At 52.1% G+C, this 26788-nt stretch overlaps 2 protein-coding genes across 3 annotated transcripts in view; one reads left to right on the top strand and one right to left on the bottom strand.

Moving 5' to 3' along the window:
* DNALI1 (dynein axonemal light intermediate chain 1) overlaps positions 1 to 3922 on the top strand; it is a 7685-nt gene extending 3763 nt beyond the window's left edge. The window contains exons 4-6 of the mRNA XM_008273652.4: positions 81 to 259; positions 505 to 669; positions 2373 to 3922. Coding sequence (XP_008271874.3) covers positions 81 to 259; positions 505 to 669; positions 2373 to 2408 — 380 coding nt within the window. The 3' untranslated portion in view covers positions 2409 to 3922. The remainder of the gene's footprint in view (positions 1 to 80; positions 260 to 504; positions 670 to 2372) is intronic.
* On the bottom strand, positions 3879 to 26788 carry GNL2 (G protein nucleolar 2). Of its 2 annotated transcripts, none has more exons than XM_008273654.4 (16): positions 26527 to 26788; positions 25017 to 25101; positions 24024 to 24118; positions 22060 to 22199; positions 18968 to 19152; positions 17197 to 17263; positions 16211 to 16369; positions 15529 to 15642; positions 11414 to 11542; positions 10611 to 10715; positions 9753 to 9911; positions 9403 to 9516; positions 6333 to 6799; positions 5898 to 5983; positions 4772 to 4857; positions 3879 to 4084 (listed from the first exon to the last, which is right to left on the bottom strand). In XM_008273654.4, the coding sequence occupies exons 1-16, from the start codon at positions 26588 to 26590 to the stop codon at positions 3920 to 3922; spliced, it is 2220 nt and encodes a 739-aa protein (XP_008271876.2). In that variant the 5' UTR covers positions 26591 to 26788; the 3' UTR covers positions 3879 to 3919. The 2 variants fall into 2 exon arrangements, with proteins under 2 accessions (XP_008271876.2, XP_008271875.2); XM_008273653.4 differs by having other exon boundaries at positions 6333 to 6802; positions 26527 to 26776.

The raw sequence follows: 26788 nt of genomic DNA, 5'->3' as shown, positions 1-26788 counted from the left end.
GCACCTTCCCGAGGGGCAGGGGGTCTTCAGCAGGTGCCTCCCAGGCCCCCTTTCAGCCACCTTCTCCCTCCGCCCGGAAGACGAGCTGATCCGGGAGGTCACGATCAACTGCGCCGAGCGGGGGCTGCTGCTGCTGCGCGTCCGGGACGAGATCCGCATGACCATCGCCGCCTACCAGACCCTGTACGAGAGCAGCGTGGCCTTCGGCATGCGGAAGGCGCTGCAGGCCGAGCAGGGGAAGTCGGACATGGAGAGGAAAGTGAGTGGGGTGCAGGGGACCTCTGGCCCTCTGAGACTCTTCCGGCAGCCCTGGGGGGCCCTGCGTCTTCGCCTCAGGCTGGACCCTCAGCTGGGTCTGATGCCTGCCTGGCCTCCAGGTGGACGCTGCTGCGTGCCAGTCGCCAGCTTCCCACTGGGTGGCAGTACATGGCTGGGGTTGGACAGCTGTGCCCCCGCGGCTCCCCTCCTCCAGCCACCCAGGGTGACGGGACATTCTGTCTTCAGATTGCAGAACTGGAGACGGAAAAGAGAGACCTGGAGAGGCAAGTAAATGAGCAGAAGGCAAAATGTGAGGCCACGGAGAAGCGGGAGAGCGAGAAGCGCCAGGTGGAGGAGAAGCGGCACAACGAGGAGATTCAGTTCCTGAAGCGGACCAACCAGCAGCTGAAGGTAGAGGCGCAGCCCAGGGCCCGCGAGCCTGCTGGCCCAGCCTGCACTCGTCCCTTCCCCACCCACCCCTGCCAGTGTGTGCCCTGTACTGCCACGGAGCGAGAGGAGACACCTGGATACAGCACAGAATGGGGCTTTGTCCCCTCAAAGCTGCTACCCCAGAGGCTTCCTCCAGTGTCTTGGGCCCCACCCGCAGGCTCTGTCGCTGACAGTCCCTCGGAGTGTCGACATGTGTGGGGACAGTGGCAGGAGGAAGGCAGAACTGGGGGCAGGCACACTGGAAAGCTTCCCCAGTGGGTGTGGGGCAGGTGTTTTATGAAGACAGGAGGGAGGAAGATCCATGGAAGAGGCCATGGCACCGGCCCCTGCACCTCCATGCTGCGTGGTGCAGTGGCTCTCAAAGGTTGGGCCCCTGCCCGGCACCCTCCTCAGCACCAGGGAACTCTCAGAAATGCAAAGTGCTCACTAGTCTCTGCCTGCTGGGTCACAGCTGGGACTCAGCGCAGCTCCGGTTTACCAAGGTCTCCGTGACTCGGACGCTTGCTGAAGTCAGAATCACTGTCTAGACAGACGGATGAGAGTATTAAGAAAGTATATGCAACATGGAATGACGAGTCGGGCTTATCTTGATGCAAACAGAATGGAAATGCACCCATGGTTTTCTCCATCCTGAGGACCCCTCACATGAGGCGTACTGATGTGCAGGGCTTGCTCCCGTGCCCCTGGAAGTAGCCCTCTGCTCCCCAGGCTCACAGGAAGCTCACATTCTGAGGTCAGTGGACCTGGTGACTCCACAAACCAAAACAGCCCACCATGCCCGAGAGGGAAGGCTTCATACGAACCGCCACGCAGGACCACAGATTTTCTTGAAACTCCCCCAACCAGACGTGAATCTGTTGACGTAAAGCCTCTGAAGGGGCGCCCCTTTCCTGCCACATCCCTTTACCCCAGTCCCCAGTTCCTTGGCGCCCCCTGCAGTTGTAGCAGCAAGAGCAGAGTGCCTTAGCATCTTGCTAACATTTCAAAGCAGCCGTGTCCTCCCTGGGGTGAAGGATTCTTTAGGTGAGTTGTTTTCATTGGCTCAAGGCTGCACTGCACATAAAGCAGTGTTTGCAGTCCCCAGGACAGGCCTACTTAAAGATCTCTGCGTCCCATCCCAGGAAATTACTGGACTGGCTGGGAGAGGCGCAGGGGAAGTCTCCCCCGGGTGTCCTCAGCTTTATGTACAAGACAGACAGCTCCCCGTTCACTGGTAGCAACTTCCTGTACTTGGGTGTCAAGTTGTCTCGGTGGCTGAAAATCTGCTGTTTCCCAAACCTCTGGTCCCGGCAGAGTTCCTAGGATCTTAAACCAGAACGCCAACTGTTTAACTTAGCACACATATTCAGGACTGAAACCTGAGCCATGAAAAACCGCTATTTCAACAACTTTTATTCAATTTCCTTTTCAATGCTTTCTATGATACAATGAGCCGTTATTGTATGGAAACCAGGGCAGCTCTGGTTTCTCCTAATGCAGCAAGACCGTTTGCCAAGCCAGAAAACTAGCTAATCCAGAAAACATGGATCTGGGAATGAAGGGAAAGAGAACACGTGGAGCGGCAGTGTCTGGATGGCTCTTCCCCACAGACTTTTATCACCTCTCAGCTATGTGTGTCAGACTGCAAGCTTCAAATATTAATGGAGTTTGTTTTTGTTTTTCAGGCCCAACTGGAAGGCATTATTGCACCGAAGAAGTGATAATTTCCATATGGGCCTTAGCAAGCGTGACCACCCCATCAAAAGCCCTTGGTAATAAAAAGCTAGTTTCCTGAGTGAACAAGCCATCCCTCCCCTGATCACCACCTGCATGTGCCAGATGCCACCTGAGCTCTGGCAGCCAGGCCCCTGGTTGGGCAATGGAAGGTGGCGTAGCCGAGTCTCCGTAGGTGGCTGACTGACCGGGTCTCTGCCAACTCTGACTCTCAAAGTACTGCTCCCCTGCCATCTCTGCACACCATCACTAACTTCTGGTCAAATGAAGCTGTCTGCCCTTCCAAGGCTGGGTTCACGACGCATCGCAAACCCTAACGTGGGCTTCTCTGGTCTCTCTTCCCTTATTGGATGTCTTTTTCCCTCCTCCAAAACGTTTCCACTAACTCATTTTGGAACTTTGGTTTTCTACTGCAGCATCTCATCCCCACCTACCAAGTCAGCTCCCCTCCCTCCTTAGTTTCAGACAGTCCAGGTGAGGGAGCAGTGACAGGCAACCTGCAGCTTTGGAGGGAGGAAATGTTTGCTGGAGGGGAGGCCAAGCCCCAACTTGGCAACTGTGTGCACCTGAGCTCCTCCATACTGAATGAGATCTGGTCACCTTCTGCAGAGATCCAACCCCAAACACCTCGCAAATTAGCTGTGTTTCATTAACACAGAGGCAGCCAAATCTCACGTGCAGTTCTCATTACAATGATCAGGCCTGGCCTCTACACAGCCGCACTTTTCTATTCCTCTAAGCTAAACGTCAGGAGGCTTAGCACTTTAAGCGATTGGCAGACTCAGAAGACTGAATCAGTGACATAAATCTGTCATTCAGGGCCGCAAGCTGGGCGACCCCGTCACTGAGTAGAGGCTGACCAGTGCCATGAGCTAAGGCAGCACTCACAGGCCTGCTGGGGGCCTGAAGCACTCAGTGTCCGTGCAGCCGTGAGAAGAGGCGCCCTCCCTGGCACAGCCTTGAGCTGACATCCCTCCTGCTCGGGGAGTCCAGACACCTGACTCACTCTTCGCTGTAACTTGCTGTCCCAGCTCTTCCCCTTGTCAGTGCTGTAAGGTAACCCACCCACGGGCATTTCCACAGGAGGCCACTGTTGTTCCTTGAGATCCTAAATGGGTCCACGAGACAGACTCAGTGAGAGACAGGAGCTGCTGGAGCTCTTCCCGCATGCATGACAGGCTGGCCCATGGCCACCAGCACCTTTGCCATGCGCTTCTGATAGTTCTGTTGCAAGCAAGGCCACTTTCCACCATGTAGACCTCACCTCCCGTCTCCGCCAGGCATTTCCAGAGCAAGGCTGCGCTCGGAGGGACCGGGAGGGCTCACTGCAGCATGCAGTGCCAATGGACTTGACCACGAAACCCGGAAGCGTGAGGGGCTCTGTCAGTATTGTCAGCAGACGGCAGCGCTGTGGCCCTAGAAATGCCAACTGGGTGGAAGAAAATGGACACACGTTCTAGTTGCGTATTTTTGTATAATTTAATAAACCTTGGAAGCATTACTGCTTATGTCTGAATGCTTTGTGTCGCTGTCGCTGTCGCTGACCCTGTCCCTCTGAGTCACTGGTCTTCTTTTTGTTCCTGTTCCTGTTCTTCACGTTGTGTGTGTCGTAGTAGCGGACCCCAACTTTTTTGGACTGCTGCTGCCGTGCCGCTCGCCTCCGCTGTAAGAGGTGGCAGACAGGAGAAAGCAGTCAAACACCAAAAGTCACAAAGCAAGAGCCTCTGTTGCCTCCTCTCGGGCTCCCGCAGAGGCACCGAGGAGGGAGGGCTCGCTCAGACCCAGCGCGCTCTCCCCGGGTGACGTCCAGAGTCATCCCCGAGTCACATTCTCACTCAGGCCGGGTGTAGTCAGTATGGTCAGACACCTGTGAGGACAGCCACCCTCCTGCCCAGAGGGTCCACTCCAGCGAAGGGTCGGGGACGTCTGGCCCTGCCCAGGCAAGCGCAGGTAGGATTTGAGATTCAGTAAATCCACAGCAGGCTAATTTTTAAGTTGATAATTCTGGATGGCCTGAGAATGACGTTATAAATATCCACATGGCCCTGGGCAGAAAAAAGTGTCCCCACCCTGAAACACTCTTGCTTATCACACGTCATCTCCCCGGGACCACAAAACAAACCAACTCCTCCACGTGATTTTTATGTGTGGGAGGACAGGGCCGGGGGCCTCCTAAGACACAGGACAGGGACTCAAGAGCCCCCACCCACGGGCCACCTACTGATCCTGTCTAAGGGTGCCCAGGTCACTGAGAGCTGGGGTTCCCGGGACTCGCTCTGGAGCATCAGTTTCGAGAGTGGGTCTTGAGAACTGGGCTCCCCTCAACTTGCTCTACCCGGGCTGTACTTACTTCTCTACACGTGAGCGTCCTGCGCGTTTTATCTGAGCACTCCTCGTCCCTCTGTGCCTTCCGCTTCTTTCCTTTGTTGGTAGGTGCTGGATAAGAACAATCCACAGACACACAGTAAACAAACCAGTATTTTCTGTTCAAAATTTGCAAACCCTAGGGTGGAACAGGTTAACTGTGTCGGAAGGAAGGTGTGGACAGAGAGGGTGAGCAAAGCAGGGTGAGGCTGGGAGGGCGCCAGGCCAGGACAGACGTCACAGGCCACAGCCGGATCTGCATTTATATCAGGTAAACAGGCTGATGTGAAGCCAGTCGTCAAATGAGGTAAAGAATAAACGAAACACGCTCTGTTCCCCAATTTGTGGTCTCACCCTTGGGTTCTAAGGTTAATAGTGGACCCTTCTTAAGAGGTTTCCTCTGTTGAAATCTTTACTTAGTATAGAGTTGATCTTCTGCGTATAAAGATAATTAAAAATGAATCTCAATGAAGAATGGGAAGGGAGAGGGAGTAGGTGAAACGGGAATTGGGGGGCGTATAAGGGGGGAAGAACTGCTATATTCCAAAAGGTGTACCTACAAAATTTATTAAATAAAAGCTTTCTAAAAAAAAAATAAACAAAAAGTTTCCTGGGGGCCTGGCACTGTGGCATAGCTGTTAAGGCTGTTGCCTGCGGTGCCAGCATCCCATATGGGCATCAGTTCAAGTCCTGGCTGCTCCACTTCCAATCCAGCTCTCTGCTATGGCCTGGGAAAGCAGCAGAAGATGGCCCAAGTCCTTGAGCCCCTGCACCCACGTGGGAGACCCAGAAGAAGCTCCCGGCTCCTGGTTTCAGATTGGTGCAGCTCCGGCCATTGAGGCCAATTGGGGAGTAAACCAGTGGATGGAAGATCTCTCTCCTCTCTCTGCCTTTCCTTCTCTGTGTATCTCTGACTTTCAAATAAATAAAACTTTAAAAAAAAAAGTTTCCTGAATTGCCAAAAGAATCGTAAGAAATGCACGGAATGAAAGTGGATGTGATGTAATTCATACGATACACAGCACGTGTGGCAGATCCACTGAGGACCTGAGCGGTGGACAGCACTAGAGAATCTGCAGATCCAGATCGCATCTCAGCGGCAGAACACTTACCTTCACCTGCATCTTCTGCCTCTTGAGATGTTTTTCTCTGTTCTTCAGACTTCGCAAAAACCATTTCACTTAGCCCCTTGGATATCCTGAAACAGAAAAGCAGAGTCACGAAGCCACCCAGCGCTCCTCTCAATGGCACAACTCACACCTGACTTGCAGGCCGGGAACAAGCTCCAGGCTACAGAGGTGGCACCCCACGGCCACAATCACCACAGGGAAGGGTCGATGCCCAACAGCCCCCGGAGCCCTGCAGGCGTCTCTAACAAGCCCGGACACTAATCTCATACATCCACTAGTGCAAATGTCACAAAATTTATCCATCAAGGATCAAAAATGCCAACAGTCTTCCCTCCAAAAGCACTGCTCTAATAGTGATGGCAGGTCTGGGGGAAAGGGACAAACACACTGTGGTTCGAGACAGAGGGACATCAATACCTGACTGCTGAAAACTTTTTGGCTTTGGCTTTGTTTAAAAACTTCTGATACTTGGCGATCTTTTCATCCAGGGCTTTAAGAACTGCTTTGGTGCTGCTTCCGACAGGCTCTCCCTGGGGCTCCTGGCAAGGCTCTTCCTCGTCGCCTCCGGGCTGCTCCAGCTCCTCCTCCTCCTCCTCCTCCTCCTCCCCCGCAGACAAGCTCTCAAGCTCTTCGTCAAGCTCTGACATCTCCACGGGCACCAGGTCGTCCCCAGAGAACTGGGGCACCACGTTGATCTTGCCGAAGTTCTGCCGAACCCGCGCCAGGATCTCCTGCATCTCTGAGCTAACAGTGCAGTGACCGGCCCCTTCCTTCTCATTCTCCGTCACTCGCTCCAGCCCTTTGCCGCTGGCTTCTGGGGTTCTCTCCTCTGGGTCGTTCTGGGGAGTTTCCACGGCAGCGTCCAGGGGTGAGGAGGGGCGATGCTGCTGAGTGAGGACAAGGAGGGGCCAGTGGGGAACAGAAACAGAAGATGGGAGTGGATTTTTTCACTCCCTCAAACGCCTGTACCAGCTGCCTCTGGGCTAGACCAAAGACAAGAGCCTGCAGGAACCCAATTCAGGTCCCCCAGTGGGTGGCAGGGACCCAAGTACTTGAGTCATCATTTCTTGCCTCCCAGGATCTGTATTAGCAGGAAGCCGGGGGCAGGTATCAAACCCAAGCACTATGATGTGGTACATGGGCGTCATAACCAATAATGTAACCACTAGGCCAAATGCCTACCAGAAAACTGAATTTCTCAACTCATAAGAGGGCGTTCTCTCATCAAGGCTAAGGAGAAGTGGGGCTGGCACTGTGGCATAGTAGGTTAAAGCCCTAGCCAGTATCGCTGGCATCCCATATGGGCGCCAGTTCGAGTCCTGGCTGCTCCTCTTTGATCCAGCTCTCTGTGATGGACTGGGAAAGCAGTGAAGGATGGCCTAAGAGCTTGGGCTCCTGAACCTACATGGGAGACCCAGAGGAAGCTCCTGGCTCTGGATCAGCTCAACTCCGACTGTCACAGCCATTTGGGGAGTGAACCAACGGATGAAAGATCTCTCTCTGTGTCTCTACCTCTTTCTAACTCTGCCTATCAAATAAATAAAATATTAAAAAAAAAAAAAGACTAAGGAAAAGAACAGAAAGCACCCAAATTCTGAGTCACACCATTACTGTACTCTAAGCCAATGTATATTAAGCGCAGAAACCAGTGCTAAAGGATCAGAGGAACGCAAATGTATCAGTGGCTGCAGAGGATAACTGAGAGCACTCAACCCTTAAAATCAATCCCTGTTTACTGTGCACTCATAAAATTCCCTAGATTTTCCAGGAGTACTGTAAGGGAGAGGGGGCCACTGGGACAAGCACAGTGACAGAAAAATGAAGCCAGGCAGATTGGGAGGGATCAGAGGACTCATCCAGGCGTCAGTTACTAAGGAGCAGCAGCGAGGCGCATGAGGTGACACGAGGCAGATGTGACACGAGGCGGGGGAAGGACTGAGTGACGGGGCCGTAGTAGTGGCGCTGCAAGAGAGCTGTGCACCGAGCTCTCCACTGGCGCTCCCCTTGCATATCCCTGTCTTCCTGCTACTGAGGCTCGCAACATGTCAGTCATTTCCCAAAGTCAAGAATGGCTGTTGGGGCAGCGAGTTAAAGCCCTGGCCTGAAGCGCCGGTATCCCATTTGGGCGCCAGTTCGAGTCCAGGCTGCTCTTCTTCCAATCCAGCTCTCTGCTATGGCCTGGGATAGCAGCAGAGGATGGCCCAAGTCCTTGCCTTGGGTCCCTGCACCCACATGGGAGACCTGGAAGAAGCTCCTGGCTTTGGATCGGCACAGCTCCAGCCACTGCGGCCATCTGGGGAGTGAACCAGCAGATGGAAGACCTCTCTCTCTGTCTCTACCTCTCTCTAACTCTTCCAAATAAATAAAATAAAAAGAATGGCTGGGCAAAATGTTACAGAAGTTAGGAACTCATGGAATTCAGGAAACCATATACAAAATATATAAGCAGCTAGGTATACGTGGGGATAGCCTGGGAACCCCATCTGCACGTGGCACCCAAAGTGGGGCCGTCTTGTGGGGTCTGCACAACTCTGGGAGTCACCATGCCAACACTCCCCACTGGAATACCAGTGCAGGGGTCAGGGACTTGCCTGGCTTCTACTGCAGCAACCCCAGGACCGAGAAGGGTACCTGGTACATGGGGAGGCTGACAGGAGACTGCTGAAGGTGTGTGTCCAGAACCAGTGACCTAACCCCCAAAGCACAGGGTCAGGGACTGCTGTGTGGTTAGCTGGTGGGTTTAGCTAGGGGAGGGGGGACAAGGCCCATTAACACCTGCCTCAGGGGTGCTGATTTTGAAATGCAGTCGAGAATATTCAACCAAAAATACGAAGCTGCAGCTGCCGCCCGGGTATGCCCTGGGAACAGCCTGGGGACTGAGTGCAGGTAAAAGGAAACTGGAGCCAGACAGATCCAAGTGGTGTTAGTATAGAAGCAAAGCCTGAAGCCACCTCTTCCACGGGCTTGGCTGAGTTCCGAAAGAGGCAAAAGCAAAGCAAAGCACTGAGTCTGAGCCTGGGGCAGTCGGCCACCAGGGAAAGGGGCGCGGGACAGCAGGGAACCTTCCGGACTCAGCCCCGGGCCCCAAACCTCAGTATCACCCCTACCACTCTCCACCTGACCACGGCATGTCAAGGGCGAGAGCTGATTCACGCCTGGATCCCCGGGCCTGGCACACAGCTGGCTTGAGGAATGTTTTCACCAAAGGAATCTTGGCAAGCCTCCGCTCCTCAAGCATAAGAAAAACTAAAGGGGTCAGCAGGTCATCCACTGAGGCCTCTTTCCCCAGGCCCTGCAGACTGGGCTTCACCCCACTCCTACGTATTAGTGTCTAAGTGCCTCCCCCATAAAGCTCACGGCTGGGGCACTCGGCAATGAGACATGGTGGCTCAAAGATGCAGCAGAGAAGGAAGGGAGGCCGTGCAAAGTCCCCCCACACCTGCGTGAGAGCCCTGCTTCCCAAGAGCTGGCTCCCCCCGGGTCTTACCTGGGGGGCTGCAGGAGGCTCTGCGTTGGGAGGTTTGACAAAGAAAGGAATCCGGCCCCTCTGCCAGTCATTGAGGACCATCTTACCCACAGTCTGCAAGTCGGGCTCCCCACCCTGAAACGGCAGAGACTCCCAGTCAAAGCCCACGAATGAAACCACCTCCCACTCTGGGGCATTTCAGCCGTCCCGGTGTCCATCAACCCTTAGCTGACAAATTTCACACTGCTCGGGAAAGGCCCACACCAAAGGCCCATTCTCTCTCTCTCTCTCTCTCTCTCTCTCACACACACACACACACACGCACAGGCATATGGTACACACCAGTCTCAATTCTCACAGCCCCGGCTCACCTTCAGTAACTTCCCAGTCCGGAAAGCTAGCTTCTCAAGGAAGTCCTCAGCGTTCTCCCAAGAGTCGATCTTGTATGTCTTGCTGATATACTCTGGCTTGGCTCGTTCAAGTACGGCACCAACATGGTCTTCAGGAGTCTTAATTTTTTCGACTTGAACCTAGATGTCAATAGGAAATTCTTGGGGAAGCTGTGGGATCCCCAGTGTTCTCTGTAGCACTGTTTGCAAACAGATCTCTACAGGAGGTGGCAAGGGGAGCCTGGCCGTGCCAGGGAGCTCAGAATTTAGCCGTTAAACCCTGCTCACCACAAACTACCCGTATGTGGCTTCTGCAAGCAGTTTAAGCTTGGGATGCTTCATGTTACTTGCAGAAATGGTTAAAAGCCTGCCAATCCCAGGACACAAAAAGAACAGATTAGTTTAAGAAAGGAGGGAAGGAATGTGCACAGGATGTATAGCCAGAAGCATGGTCAAGGTTAAGTGGAACCATTCAAAGTTTTCGGTCACATTTAGAAACAAGTGAGGAAATGACTGGGTTCCATGATGACTCAACCCATAAACCCACGAAGATGAATTATCACTAAACATAAACAGGCCCTGCCTCCCTCTGGACCCAGTGTGTAAACTACAAACCCTCTTGTGGGATGATACTGACCAGATATGCCCGTGGTTCCACTAACTCCTCCAACAGGCTGAAGTGGGAAGGAGAGGCCGCCCTGTTCAGCATCACGCTCCCAAAGTTTGGTCGGACAGGGTGACCAAACTGACCCCAACGTGCCTTCTGAACGAGCAGGAAGCAAAGCAGCCCAGACTCCCCGCAGACGGCAAACAAGGAGGCCCTCAGGACCCAGTACTCACAACTCCTTTCAGCACAATGTCTGTCTCCGAGTCCTCCGACGGGTAAACCACACCTGGACAGTCGATCAGGAAAATCCGACGCATCAAGGTGATGTACTGCCAGACCTGAGGACAGAAAAAAGCCAGGGACACCTCCGTGTTACACACACAGTGTGTCTCACTTCCAAAGCCCCGAGACTCACATACCAAGCCCGAGAGGAAGGAGGGAGGTGAGAGATTAACCTGCGGAGTAATCAAGCTACCAACTCTCTCCTCTGCCTGCGCCAGACCCGAGACGCTTCCACTAAGTATAAACTCCGGCTTCTGTCCCCTGAGGGCCTAGCAGCACTGCACAGGCAGGAGCTGCACGCAGCCCTGCGCAGTGAGACCCTGCTTGACCCTTCCCTGGGCTTGCAGCGTTGCCTGCAAGCACAGCCCTGTTTGGCCTCCTTGCCTCCAGAAGAGCCACGCTGCTCCCCCGCACTCTGGGTTCCAGGGCAGGGCCCCGACTGTCAGAATCCACCCTCCGCGGAGTCTCCCTTCTTCACCCAGGCAATGACGATTCTTGACCAAAGGCTGCAGTGATCATTTCAAACAGTCTTAGAAATGAATGGCATGAACCAAATCGTGCCAAAGCCACACTGTGGCAGACAAAGTACTCTCAGTCTTATCCAAGTGGGCAGAAAAAACTCGAACATTCCAAACTACTACAGGGAAAGCTAAAGTCCCCATGGCGAGAAGTGAAGGGAAATCTCCATGTCTTAAATAATCAGCCCCCCATGGAAACAAAACATGCAAAAGTAAGACCCCCAAGCCAGACACACCTTTGTTTCACCTGCAATGGGGGCCACGTTGCACACTTTCTTGGAACGCAGCGTGTTGATCACAGAGCTCTTGCCAACGTTTGGATAGCCAATAAAGCCAACGCTGATCTGCTTCTTGTCAGTGTGCAACTGCTCAGAAAGAGAACACACAACACAGACATGCAGTCACAAGGGTCCTTTGGGACAAACAGGCTGTGCTACCTAGATAATGTAAAGAACAGAGTGCAGGGACCGGCATTCTGGCACAGCAGGGTAAGCTGCGGCTTATGGCGTCCCATGCCCAAGCGCTGGTTAGAGACCTGGCTACTCTGCTTCTGGCCCAGCTCCCTGCTAATGAGCCTGGGAAAGCAGCAGAGGATGGTGCAAGTACCTGGGTCCCTGCCACCCATGTGGGAGACCCGGATGGAGTTCCAGGCTCTCAGCTTCACCCTAGCCTAGCCCCAGCTGTTGTGGCCATTTGGGGAATGAGTAAACAAGTGGGTGGAAGATCTCTTTCTGTTTCTTCTCTGCCTTTCAAATAAATAATCAAATCTAATAAATAAATAACTCAGTGCAAAACAAAATGTCTGGACACCCAATCACATCACACCTTCCCAAGTCAAGTACACAGCACCCCTGTCCTAATGTATCAATCAGAGACGAGTCAATTCCTCAGCTATCCATGTGAAGTTATCCTTGAATGTGCGAAGGTTACAAGTAAACAGACTGAGAACAAAGGAAGAGCTGGTGTTGTATTAGTCACTGACTTAGACCACCACCACCCACGGACAAATGTCTTCAGAGAAGAGAACCTCAAAACTCAGACCACTGGGTGGAGTCTCAGTGAGGCAGAGCTCAGCTTGTTTTCAGGAAAGTCCGTTCAGTGGGTGGGACTTGGGACGAAAGGTGGTGACCTCCACATACACACTGACCTCATTCCCTCCAAGTCCCCAGCATGACAGCCGTGCAAATCAACACTCAAAAACCAAAAGTAAGAGATCAGACAATAAAAATGAACCCGTGATGGTAACAAAACACCGAAGCTAACCTGGCCAACTACAAAACATGAACGCTAAGTGGCCACAAAGGGAGACAAAGAGCCGGGCAGCAAGCCTGTGGAAGCAGCCACTCCTCCCAGTGCAGGCGCACAGCTGCCCTAGACCAGCAGAAGGCCAGGGCGTGGGGAAATAGTGATTTGAAAAACCCTGCATGTCTGACAACGCTTTTAAGCAAACAAAGGCCAGTGTTCCCAGAGCAATAAACTGAAAGTCTAAATACCGAACAGTGAGACCCCAGCCCACACCTGCCCTGACTCCCAGAAGCCCAGCAGCCAGGCTTATGCCTGAAGAACAAGACTCCTTTCTGGGCAAACTTTTAGGCCCAAGAAAGAAAGACCCACACATCTGAGCCTTACAGGATGTCCACCAACAAAATTCAATCAATCTGCAATGAGGCCAGTCAGTTAGCAAACCCAATCTGGCAAAACAAAGTCTGGTTTTTGTCTAAATTTTTATGCATTTATTTTCATATTATCGGAAAGGCAGATCTCCCATCTGTTGGTTCACCCTCTAAATGCCCACAGCAGCCAAGGGCTGTGCTGGGCTGGGCGGACCTCAGTCTGGTCTCCCACATAGAGCATTTGGACCATCATCTGCTGCCTCCCAGGGTATGCATTAGCAGGAAACTGGATCAGAAGCAGAGCGGCCACGACTCGAATCAGGGATTCCAACATGGAATGTGGGCCTCCCAGAGCGATTTAACCACTGAGCCAAATGCCTGTCCCTCTATCACTTTATAAAGGTTTATTTATTTGAAAGGCAGAGGAACAGAGAGAGATCTCTCTCATCTGCTGGTTCACTCCCCAAATGCCTGCAAGAGCCAGGAACTCCATCTGGATCTCCTGTGTGGGGTGGCATGGGCTCAGCACTTGCACCACCATCTGCTACCTCCCAGCTGCATTAGCAGGAAGTTGGATCAGAAGCAGAGGTGGAGGTGGGGCTCAAACCCACACGAAGTGAAAACCCCAAGTAGGAGCTGCACCCACTGCCCCACAAAACCTGCCCCCTTTACCAGCTTTTCCACGCCTGCCCCTTCCAAGTGAATGGAGAACCAAGACTGAGCAGACATTTGAAGTAAGACTCCAGCAGAACAGACAGAAAAACAAAGAAACCTGGAGGCCAGGGAGTTAACGTTGGGAGAAGAAAATTTCAAAACACACCATCAACACTGTCGGAGAAGCAGAAGAGAGATCACAGCTGTGAAAGATGTGAAAGGGGCGGGGCGAGTCAGAGCTAAACAAGAGCTCTCAGAAATTAAAAGTGTTAGGCAAAATAAATGTTGTGATACGGCAGCTGGATGAGTCAGTCAGGGGAGCTGCCCAGAAAACAGAGCCGAAACGCCACGTATACACCGAAAGGAAGAAAAGGTAAGGAAGTTCAAGAATGAAACCAGAAGGTAGGACCCAACTCCTAAGTAAGAATACAGACTTTGGAGGGGGTAAATGAAATCTCAAATAGCAGAAGACAGCACTGGGGAAGGCGTGTGACGCAGCAGGCTAAGCTGTGGCTTGAGACGTTCACATCCCTCGTCAGGGTGCCTGAGACTGAGTGTCGCCCCTCCTTCTGGTCCAGCTTCTGATAGCACCCCAGGAGGAGGCACACGATGGCTCAAGTGCCTGGATCCCTGCCACTCACAAGGGAGGCCCAGCAGAGGGCGCTCTCAGCTCCTGGCTTCCACTTGGCCTCACCTTGCCTGTCGTGGGCATCTGGAGACTGAACCAGCAGATGGAAGAGTTCCCCCTCTCCCTGCCTTTCTAAATAAGTAAAACTAAACAAATTTTAAAAAAAGAAACAGTATCAGCCCGAAAGCCCCACCTCCTGCTGCACAGCAAAGTCCTTCCCTTCCAGACACATCACTGTGGAATTTTCAAACAGGACTTTTTAAAAAAGATACAACTGCAAAGGATTAGGAGTCGAAATGATCTCACATTTCTCAACATCAACGCCAGAAGTCAGAAGCCAACAGCGGGGCCTTTGACACTGAGGAGAGACCGTGTAGGGACAGGATGCAGACTTTCAGAGTCACAGGGCCTCTCAAAATAATCTTCCTTCTAAGCTCCCCCTTCTCAGGAAGCTTTTGAAAACTACATTCCATCAAAAGGCAGGCACAACCCAGAGAAGAAAAGGGCTCCAACACAGGCAAACAGCCACAGGCAGGGGTCCTCAGGACCGGGGCGGAAGGCAAGCCCTGCAGCCGGCTAGGGTGTGGCCAGCCCCATGGGAAGGGAGGAGCAGGGGGGCCTGTGCCCTCTGTGGGCCCACATGTTCTGCAGTTCCTCCTCCACAGATACAACGAAGGAGCAACTCAACACGGGAGACGAGGCGAGCTCCTCTCAGGAGGAACTACACTCACAGTGCACCATGTGCGCAGGCCTAACCACGTAAATGGAGAACTGGGCAACCCAACATATCGCCCAACAAGATGGCAAAGTGGAAACGGGAGGATGTGCGGACAGAGGACGGCCAAGAGAAACTCAGTGCCCACTTCCCACAGCAGGAAATTAGTAACTGGCCAAAACCCAGGGGCAGGAGGCGTCGGGATGAAATGGTAGGCACGGACTAAACATGCGGGGAACAGCTCCCCGACTCAGCTCTGCGCTGGCATCTGCTTCAGCTGAGCGGGAAAGGATGGGACAGGAGATGCACATCTTTCTTGAAGCCAGGTACGGTTACTCAGATACACAAGTACACGGCACGGGTGCAGAGCAGGACACCTGGCAAACACTCGGCAGGGTTCGCTTGTGCTGGGGTCCCCAAGGAGCCAAGCTCTGCCCAGGGACCCCGGGTTTGGCAGGGCCCTGTCTGGGCACAGGGATGGACACTGCCAGTGCCCAGGGGTGGGGAAGACACAGCTAGGGGGAGGGGCCAGGGAAAGGGCAGGAAGGGAAGCCATACTGGTCAGGGATGGGGCAAAGGCCGAGCGAGCACACCTCTCCCGTGAGTTCTTGCATTCTTGCACCTCCAGGCCACAGGCCAGGTGTGGGACGCGAGCCTGGCAGCTTCCGACACGACGCAGTGAAGGAGACTCTTACACAGAGCACAGCCGCGCGCCCCAGGATGAGCAGCTCGGGCCCATACCTTTCCGAACTGCCGTAAGAGCTGAATGAATGCCCCTTTGCCGAAGGGGTTGGTGAGACTCGCGTGGAAAGCCAGGGTCGGATAATCCTGGGACAGCACGGCAACCCACCGCTTCTACAGGGAGACAGGAAAACCAGGCTGAGTGCAGTTCATCTACTTTCAAGCTGGGGAAGAATCAGAGCCAGAACGGAAGGACTGTGTTTCAAAGACATTGCTGTCCACCGTTGCCCGTGCTGAAAAGGCTAGATATAATTCTCCACAGTGTGTCTTCTTCAATCACGACAGCGAATGCTTTCTGTCTGAAAAAAATGCAAACCGGTATCTGCAAAATGCCTTCCCTGCGACCAAATGCAGTTAACAGAACACGACGAGAAGCTGGCCAGAGGCCAGGGCAGTGGTCTCCTTCTGCAGGGGCACGCACTCCTTCTCCAGGTGGGGGCGCCATAGTTGCCCCCTCGGGCCTGCCAGGAGACAGCAGGGGCCTCTGCCCACCCTCAGCAAAGCACACTTCAGCTCTGTCTTCCAATGAAAAGACCTCCACTGACTAATTTCAAGATGGCAACACTTCAATGTCTCAGATGTTTTCTAGGGAAAAACCATGAACTGGTTTATTAACAGAACTCAAAGTCTCCCCGGGCCGAGTGGCCTGCATGGTCTGTTTTGGATTAGCTGCTGTACTTACTGTTGCCCAGGTTGGAACAAGGTCACACTTGTTAAGTACAAAAATGAGGTGTTTCCAGGGCTTCTCCTTCTTCAAGTAAGTCTCGATGTGAGGGGAACGGGTCCCCATGGGGTCCCTAGCATCAAGAACTTGAACAACAACATCTGATGAGTCGATCACCTGCAATGGCAGAGGGAAAAATGGCCTGCTACAGTACAAGCACAAAATTAAACAGGACGGGAGGCTGGGGAAAGCAATAATATTCAGAAACATCGGCAAGGCGGTTACGCGGGGGAGGAGGTTGCAGCCACGCAGCGTCCCATGATCAGGTACCAGTTAGCCTGTGGGCATGTAAAACTCGCCGAATTTCAGACAGGAAACTAGCTTACGTGAAACTCCTCCTCCAGCTGCACGGCCTGTAGAGCGGGACCAGACTCCGGGGCTTCTCTAAGTTTCTACTGTTAATCTGGCTGGCCTTATCGGTGGTGGATTCCTATTATGTTACTGTTTACTCATGTAACTCTGCTTAAAGGGCTGTCTTCCCAAGAATATTATTAGTCTGTGGACATGAAACTCAGCAGTTAAAGAGCCCTCAGTCAGAACTCAGGACGCATAAAGCCTCTGCCACTGGCAAGGTAGGCGAGCTCGTGTTCTGTATGTAAACCGAGACGGCTGGACCAAGTAACTTAGAACTGCTCACGTGGCTGGTACCAGGCATGCGCAACCTAAGCAGCACTATCACTGTAGTAGACTGTCAGGGAATACAGACTGGAAACGTGCACGAGGCAGCTGTGACTCTCAGGAGGGATTGTACAACTGCAGTCAGCTGGGACAACGGTAGTGTGTCCGTGGCTGCATCAATCAGAGCTTCTTTGTGGGGGGCAGAAGACAAAGCAGGCAGTGGAATCCATTTTATCGGACAGAGCTGCAGTTTATCACAATCTGTTTTGTCACCTGAGAACACAAAGCCAGCGGAACCACACAATGAGCGAACGCGAGGGTCTCACCTTGTAGAGCTCACCCCATATTCTTTTGGATTGTCCCTTTTTATATATCTCTTCTTGGGCTTCATTTCTAAACAAGAAAACACCCAATGAGCAAGTGTATCCAGATGGAAAGATGCTGCAGGGAGAAGCCCACACACTAAGGAAAGGGCTTCCAAACTAGCTGGGTGGGGATAGAGCACAGCGAACTGAATGTGTTAAAAGCAACTACAGAGGCAACAGGTCAAGCTACCACCTGCAGAGCCGGCATCCCAAACAGGTGCCAATTTGAGTCTTGGCTGCTCCACTTTCGATCCAGCTCCCTGTTTATGATCCTGGGAGAGCAGTGGAAGATGGCCCAAATCCCTGGGAGATCCCAGAAGGAGTTCCAGGCTCCTGGCTCCAGCCTGGCCCAGCTCCTGCTATTTTGGCCATATGGAGAGTGAACCAGAGGATGGAAGATACCTCTCACTCTTTCTAATTCTGCGTTTCAAATAAACAAACCTCAAAAAAATTAAAAAATAAAAAGGGACTCTAGCCAAACCTCAGGAGATGACTGGACATCAGAGTGGTGCATACAAACAAGGAAGGAGACAGTGAGAGACACTGCAACACGGTGGACTTCGGAAATGATGCTAAGTGAAGTCATTCAGACACACAGGACAAACACCACGGCTTTCACTTCTGCAAGGCACTGCTACCTACTCTGACTCCTGACTCCCGAGGGACATGGCGCAGAACAGTGGCTGCCAGGGGCCGGGGTAAGGGATACCGGGAAGCAGCTCCTGGCTCCTGCCTGACCCAGTGCCTGGCCGTTGCAGGCAACAGGGAAGTCAACCAGTAGATGGCAAGATTGATCTCTATCTCTCTTTGTCTCTCTCCCCCATAACTCTTTCAAAATAAATAAATAAATAAATAGATCTTAAAAAAAAAAAAAAAATGTGTCTTTTCCCCCAGTACCTTTTGAAGGAGGAAAAATTGCAAATCAGAATACAGAGTCAACCAGAAAGTTCAAAGAAGTCTGAGAATGAGCGAACCTGCTGCCTCCTTTTGCTGGACCTCACCCCTAGGAGACCCACAGCTGGCAGGGGTGACAGCCGTGAGAGGAACATGGCTGCAGAGACCATGCAAGGCCGCTTCACCCCTTCATTCTGCTGCTCATGAGAAACCAAAGCGGGGCACCCTTTCTGGAGAGCAAGCTGGCAGGGGCCTACCCGAGAGCAGGCACCCCTCTGATGACATCACGTGTCCCCTGGGAAGAACCAAGGACGAGGAAGATTTGCACGTGGATGTTTCACCCTCATCTTGTTTATCACAGGGAGAAAGGGCATATCTGTCTGACAATGGGCCCATCACAAAACACAACTGACTAGAAACGTATTCTAACTCATTTAGGAAAACACATGAACATAAAAGGCAAGTTGAAATACTGCCTGAAGATATGTTTGTAAATAAAAAAAAAGAGCCTAAGAGAGACCTAGAAGGATGCCCATCAGGCACCGTCTTCTGGGTACGGGTCTCTACGAGGTGAGTAAGGGGCCTATGAACCGGTTTTCCATCACCACTGTATTTTCTAGCTAATCGAGGCCAGAACGTACCGCTGCTATAAAGAGCACAGTGTGACCTACTTACTAACATGACGTCACCGTAAGCGTGAAGGGAGAACTGGGCGACGGAGCCGCCTTCCATGTTCTGGTCTCGGGGACGAGGACAAGGCCCCACCCGAGTCAAATCGCCGCCAGGCGAAGGCGAAGGCCGCCAAAGAGGACGCGCCGCGCAGGCCCTGTCACTGTACCTCACGCCAGTGTCCTCATTCACCAGGTCGCGGTCCTTGCCCTGGTCGTAGCTCTCAGTGGACAGCTCAGCATTCTCCACGAGGGACTGCATGTCGCTCGCCGCTAAGTTGGGTCGCTTCCTCTGCGACTTGGGGCCAAAAGTCGTTTCGAAACTTTCAGTATCAAGAATGTGCACCTTCGCGTTCTAGAGGGAGAAGACGACGACAGGTGAGGCGAAGGAAAGGACGGAGGAAAGGCACCACGCTCGAAAGCCTGTCCCAAAGCCCCACCCACGCCAGAATCCCCCGGGACGCAGGTGCTTCGCGCTGCCTTCGAGGCAGAAATGCTTCTTTAAATAGCACAGCACTGATGCCCCCACTGTGAATTCCTGTAAACCTCTCTGGAGAAACAGAAGAGTAACACAAACAACCAAGCAGATAGGAACCGTGGTAGAAGACTTGCCAAAAACGCTGCTTTATTTCATTTATCATAAACTTTTGTCCACGATGCTGAAAATCAACTTATCATTTCTGACCCTTTATTCTTAGCTTTCAAGCAAGTGTGGAAAATTCGCCAAATTCAGAGATTTTGTCAGGGACAATCATACTCAAATTTGTGTTTTTTTTTTAAACCAACTGTAAATGCCAACTTTTTCTTGGAAGTTACATTTCTTTCATGGCTAAAAGGAATTGCTTGTTTTGTACGATGCATTTTAGTTTCAGATAACATTTTCCCTAATTTAGGTAAGGTCTTTTATTAAATGCACATGGAAAGTCTTCAGATGAAAAACATCTAGCAAAAGTCCAAAATAAAAGTTTAGATGTGATAAAAGGAACCTGATACTAACTAGAACTTGATGGGCCTGTAAAGGAGTTACAGACATAGGAATGTTTGAAGCAGGATAAAAGGCGAAGTTTGTGTTGGGATCTATCACGTAACAGAATGCAGCAGCTGGCAGAAAATCTCCTTAAAAAGAAAGAAACAAAGGAAGAAAAACCATCCACTTCCCCCTCAGTACAAACTGCTCCTCAAGCACTAACTCCCAAACTCAGGAAGATGGAGCAAACCTTGTGGCTTCTAAACTTTAATGGATCCCCCCCTCCAAATCCCAGAGTTCCATAAAATGCCATCATTCCGTCAGATTCTCTGGCTCGTTTCTTGGCTTACTTTCACTAACCACCCGCATCAGCGGAACACCCACACAAGAGAATGGCATGAACAGCACTGCACATGGGACCCAGGTTCTAAGATCATGGGTATAATCACGTACGGTCACACTGTCCTTGACGATCTCCAACAATCCATAAGCACAGCATACATAGATTTGTGCCTGTAAACCTACACATGAAGAGGCGCGATGCACTAATACCTATTTTAGGTAGGCAAAATAAGTTATAGTACTTTTGCTGTGTTGCTACAGAAATCACATTCTCATACACACGGGCGTGAATGTGCGCAAGATAAAAGCATGTCCGACTTGACACTACTGTGCCAACAAACTCAGAATTCCACTTTACAGGAAGTAACAGACACTGTACTAACACCAAAAATGTAAGGATTTCTAGGAGCAAAGCAGAAAACTCAATGACCCCGAGAACCTGTCTGCATCAAAACGGCAGCTGCGGCAGCTGCAGGTACCGTTCCAAGGGCAGCAACTTAAGCACTGAATCTTAGATGCCCCGAACAACTGGAACAGGCAACAAAGCAATGAGTCCATAATAGAACTTCTCTGTTCTTCCCATAAACAGGATTCAAGAGTTGGTTACAAGATGGCTTTAGGGAGAATAGACAAAGAGAACAAGGGAAATGAGCAACTTGTCTGTGGTTCATGAATTACACTCATGTGCTTCCCTGAAAGAAAACAGTCATTTCACTAATAGGTGCCATTCTTCTAGTCCGTCATAAAACAAAACATAATTGACAAAACCTGAGGCAGCAACCAGGCCTTGGTTTAGATTTTGTTCCGCAAGTAAACACTTTTCTTTGAACTGTTTAATCCTTGTACGCACGTCACCAGTCTCCTTCCCTCCTTATGCTGGAACTGAAGCGTACGCACTGGCTACACTTCTGGGAATTATTATTCAGCGCAAGTAAAGATGTGCAGGCAGACGCCAGGCCATCCCTTCGTCCTGTGTGAAACTCAGGCCACTCCGGCCAGACCTAGTCCTGACCGTAATGCAGGCTGCAGTGGCAGCCACCAATCTGGACAGCACCTTCTTTTCAGTGGAAAAGTCCCCAAGGGTCCCACAGAAGCTGGAAGGGACCCTCACCACCTCAATCCTAATCCTACAGTCCCTCGAAGCTTGATGGAATTACTACTTAAGCAGCTGTGCCTACCAAGATAAATAAATGATCAAAAATCGTAACAATGCTGTTGATTCAGCTCTCATTAGGTGGTGTGCTGTGTGCTCACTAGGGGCTGAGTGCTCTCCACACGTTGCATCTGCACGCAGTCGTCCACGGTGCTGATGCATCTTTATGTCACAGGCGGGGACGTGTAAACTCCCAGAGAATCCTCACTAAGGGGCAGAGCAAGAACTACACTTCAGGGGCTGGTGCTGTGGCACAGTGGGTTAAAGTCCTGGCCTGCAGCACCAGCATCCCATAAGGGCGCTGGTTCAAGTCCCAGCTGCTCCTTTTCTGATCCAGCTCTCTGCTATGGCCTGGGAAAGCAGCAGAAGATGGCCCAAATACTTGGGCCCCTGTATCCACATGGGAGACCCAGAAGAAGCTCCTGGTTCCTGGCTTCAGATCAGCACAGCTCTGGCCACTGTGGCCATCTTGGGAGTGAACCAGCAGACGGGAGACCTCTCTCCATCTCTACCTCTTTAACTCTTTCAAAGAAATAAAAATCTTAAAAACAACAACAACAACAACAAAACACACTACACTTCAGGCCTCACTCCCAAGCCTGTGCTGTGAGCCACCACGCTACTGCACCTCCCTGACAAAACTCGACCCAGACTACAGGTGAGACCCCTATCAAAGGTGAACAAGGAAGTCTCAGGACATTCACCACTGCTGTATTAAGGCCAGAGACAAACATGTTGGAAAGGTATCTGTGTGGAGTCCACCCAAGAAGTTCCATGGCCAGGGATCTCCCACAGCTTACATGAGGCTGGATTCGATCGTGCAGAAGAGACATCGGCAACTTGCTCTGCTTCATGACGACTTTGTATGGATCCTTCATGACAGCCTCCATTTCCTCTTGAAACTTTTGCAATGACGACTGCTTAATCACACGTGTGTTTCCTGTTTTCAAACAAAGAGTGTCGCCATGTAATAAACAATTCTGTGTGGCTTCTGCCACCTCCCCACTGGCACAGGGAAAGGCAAGACTTAAATTGCCCTCCACCACCCAAGCACCAGACACACCCACTCCTGTGGCCCTTTCAAACTCAGAGGGGTGGGGGGGGAACCACCACAAAACCGCTTCTGCACTCGCACACTATGATCTAATCCACCCAACTCAGACACACAGAGGATTTCGTGGTTTTCCAAGCCCGATTTCCTGACTGGATGAAACTGAAAATCAAACATCAACAAAGGGAACTGCCTTTGAGATCTGTCCTACTCCCTGTTCCATCCGGCCATGGGATCCAGAGCACTCCCGGCTGATCGGTCTCTGGTCAGGCGCACAGAGGCGCGGTTACAAAGGCTGGGGAGGAGGGTGCTATCAACATATAAATCTCCGCAAGGGAACACATCGGAGCCACACAACCACACGACAGGACCCGGCGAACACCTTGCAAGAGACCGGGCCTCAGAAAGTGTTCAGTTAAACAGCGCATTACAGCACGAGTGCAAAACCTCCAGGCAGTGATGGCAAGAGCAGTCAGCGCCTACACTGCACTCCCTACTCGTGGGGACCCCTCCAAGCACCCCACGTCTTTTCTCTTTAATCACCACCACACTGCTGTGGGACAGGCATGACTTCTACTCCCACTGCAGAGAAGAGCAAACAGATGAACGGGCAGACGCTGTAACTAGTCCACAGTCACCTGCATGGCAGAACCAGAATTCAAACTCAGGCAGCCTGGATCTACACAGTCGCGTGCCCAGTCACCTGGTCCTCTCAGGTATTTTCCTGTTGCGGTTCTTAGGCGCTATCCTATCAAGAGGTGTGCCCAAGCACAGAGATCAAACACCAGGCAAGCAGTGGGGTCTGACAGTCTGCATCAGCTTGGGCCCGTCCTTAGCCCCCCCCAGCTATTGGTGGCTAAGAGCAAGTCCAGACTGAGATGAAGGCAGAGATCCCAAAGGAAGAAACCCCGTTCCTCCTGAGACTCCAGACACCCCATCCATTCCCGGAAGGACCAACCAAAAATGAGGCTCTTTCATTGTCATGCAGGTTCAGATGGTTTCATTACGACAAAGTATTGCAGAGGAACTTGAGGCTAGTGTGCTTTGTGATCTAAAAGCACAACCCCACTGGCAAGGCCAGTCTCAAGCAGTAATCACTCCAGAAATGCAGAGTTCAAGGTCTGCGAAGGCTAGTCTTTAAGGCTGGTGGGCTGGCATGGCAGGGTCTGCTGACATTTAACAACAGAGAGCTCTCTTCAAAAGCAAAGTTAGGGGGCCAACACTGTGGCGCAGGCTGATCCTCCGCCTGCAGCGCCAGCAATCCCATATGGGCGCCGGTTCTAGTCCTGGTTGCTCCTCTTCCGATCCAGCTCGCTGCTATGGCCTAGGAAAGCAGTAGAAGATGGCCCAAATACTTGGGCCCCTGCACCCACGTGGGAGACCCAGAAGAAGCTCCTGGCTCCTGGCTTCAGATCAGTGCAGCTCCGGCCATTGTGGCCATCTGGGGAGCGAACCAGCAGATGGAAGATCTTTCTCTCTGTCTCCCCTCTCACTGTCTGTAACTCTACCTCTCAAATAAATAAATAAAATCTTTAAAAAAAAAAAAAAAAGAAGTTCGTTTTGAACCCCCCCAGCACTACTTTTCTGAGCCCCCTCCCGTGGAATCCATGACAGTGCCACTCACCCCAGAACCGCACCTGTTAGAAATTTACACATTCCAGCCTTTCCATACAACACCCTTTGGAGAGCAAAGGAAAGGGAGACAACACTCACCAAACCACTTAATATTTGGCTCCACTCTTGCCACTGTGCCAGAAGCCACCGTCGATTGATACTGGAGGGGCTTGATCACTTTACCACGACTATTCCTAAATTGAGGAAGTAACAGATTTCCGATTACGACAGAAGAAAGGCAACACAAAGCCTGGCCATCAGAACAGCCTTTCCAGCAAAAGGGCTTTTTTTCATTTTTTTTGGTTCAAAGGATCATGAAACACAGATTTCAGTAAACAAAAAGAACTTTTACATTTAAAACAGATTGCCCAAAGCCATTTATTCTCTTGCAACAGAGCACGTAATGATTTCTGCTCGATGAGTAACAATGCTGATGTTTAAAAATCCATTTACTGTTTGTTTTTTTTTTTTTTTAAATCACATACTTGAGTTTTTTGAGTAATTATTTGAAACCTGTTTTAAATGAATTCTAAGTAGAGGGCGATTTATGCTGGAACTCAACACTCTAAAACAAACTGCAAAGTAGGTGACTAAGGCAGATTAAGTTCATCGACATTTGTTCTAGACATATCTTTCAGAAGAGACAAAGATCCAATTACCGGCCAAATTAAAAGCAGCTAGCAAAGTGCCACACTCAGCAAGTCCCTGCAGCAAAGGCTGTGTCTGCTCCACTCCCAGCTGGGATGGGACTCTGAGGGCCACAGTGTCAGCATCTCAATCTGGCATGAGAAACAAGTTCCCTGGCTGCTTTCGGTCCTCCGTGCAACGAATCTCTAGCTCACGGATCCTTAACTCTGAGACTTAACGTGCTGTTCACGGAGGCCAGGGCTGTGAGCACCAACACCTCTTCTTGCTCTGGAGAACTGAGAAACCTCCACCAGTTCAGGACCCGTTACCCATGCCTGTAACCAAAAGTCAGTAACAGAACGCCGCTCCTACAAAACATTCCTCTTTGGAGCAGGGGTGGGAAGATCAAAGGCAACGAGTCGAGGGCATTTCGGGAGGGAGAGGACGGCAGTGCCCCGTGCTTACCTGCGCTCCTTCTGCCTGTACATATTCAGGCGCCGGATGGTGGCCCGGTCCCTCATGTTTTGGCCTCCCGGTCCCTGCACTCGATCTGAGAGAGGCAGAAAGAGACAGTGCACTATGTGGTAACCAGCAAGTGGGAATGCTCATGGCTTAAAACGCACCAAGTAGCTTACCCACACCAGGCTAGCTGCCACCTCACCACGACACAACAATATCTTTCTCCGGAAGCTGCTCCAACACGTGACAACTTGAACATGACGCGACAAAGCTACGCCAACCTTTGCACACTATTCCACCTCCTGTTTTCTAGCACTCATCATCCATGTTACCAGCATCATCTCATGTAAGCCATAGAAAAATCACGCTAAATCCCCACGCTGGAGGCTGAGAAACTGAGGCACACAGCTCCTACAGGGCAGAGCCAGAATCTGCACGTGGCTTTCAATCGCCACCTGCACTCTGCGCTGCCAAGACACCCACCTCTTCATTCAGTTTGACAAACACTGAGCACCTGCCTGCTACACGCCAGGCGCCATGGAGACCACAATGCTGACACACATGTGCCAGCTTCCTAATTAGGAAATTGTTGATGCTCATGGAATAAACAGCACAACAGGGAGCAATTCTTACCCTCTCAGAGAGAAAGAGAAATGTCAAATGAGCAAGGTAGATAGTAGCCTCGCCTCTCATTTTGGGAGCTGGAGAAGGCAGGCTGAAATCACAGCGCCGGGGGGCTCCCCGGCTCGCTCGCTGCACCAACTGGAACTCAATACTTCCCCCGCCCGGGTTCAGCTCCGCTCAGCTACACGACCGTGATTTCTAAGGGCCCGTTCAGGCCCAGCGTTCGGAGGCTGCCGTCTGCACAAACTGAGTAACTGGTGACCAGTCCAGGCAAAACATTCACCACGCACTAAGTCGTCAAAGGCCGCACACTGCATTCCGAAGCAAATTCTTTATTAACGCAATCCGAATGGAAGGCATGCCCTAAAGGCTACCTTGTTGGTCCTGCAAGTGCAGACTGGACAAAAGGTCTGTGTTGGAACGACCCTATTTATTGATCGGTAAGGTTTTCTATGTACTTTACCGGGTGGAATGCCAAGAACCAAATCCACCATCCTTTTCCCGCATAAATGGTCCAACTACGGCGGCAGGGGAGTGTGGTCAGGGGCAAAAGGCCCCCGGGTCGGCCTACCGCGCTCTTCATGGCTTCCTCTGCCTCTCACCCCGGCAGAGGACCCGAGGCTGCCCGGCCTGAGCGACCACGCTCGCCTGACTTCAGGCCAGGTGAGGCACACCTTGGCCTGTCAGCCACGCCAGTTGTCAGACTTCCTCGGCGCTTCCCAACCGGAGACACCACCGCCAAGGCGGCGTTCCTTCCCATTCCCCAAGGCCACTCCGCTCGAGGTCACTCCAGGCCAAGCCACCCAGGTGCCCACCCTCCCCACCTCCCCCCGGCCGCCTCCGCGCCCCGCTTCCGCCCAGCTCCACCCTCCTCGAGCCCCGCCGCCCGTACCCGGGTTCGTGCTGGCCTTAGAGGGGTTGATGGTGCTCCGTCCTTTGTACTTGGGCTTCACCATCTTGCCGGCCGAACAGGGACCCGAGGGCTAGGCCTGGCTCACGTCGGGTGAACGAGTTCCGAACTTCTCCACGACCCGCGTGAACCACACCGGACCACGCGTGCAAGGGCTACGTCACTTCCGCTCGCGCCCCTCCCTTCCCCTGAGCGACTTCCTGGGACGCGCGGCGCGCGCTGCCACTCCCCTGGCTCCGCCCCC

This window comes from Oryctolagus cuniculus, chromosome 7, assembly GCF_964237555.1.
Source record: "Oryctolagus cuniculus chromosome 7, mOryCun1.1, whole genome shotgun sequence".
Taxonomy (NCBI): Eukaryota; Metazoa; Chordata; class Mammalia; order Lagomorpha; family Leporidae; genus Oryctolagus; species Oryctolagus cuniculus.
The sequence above is the reverse complement of the archived record's forward strand: the minus strand, read 5'-3'. Positions and strand labels throughout refer to the sequence as shown.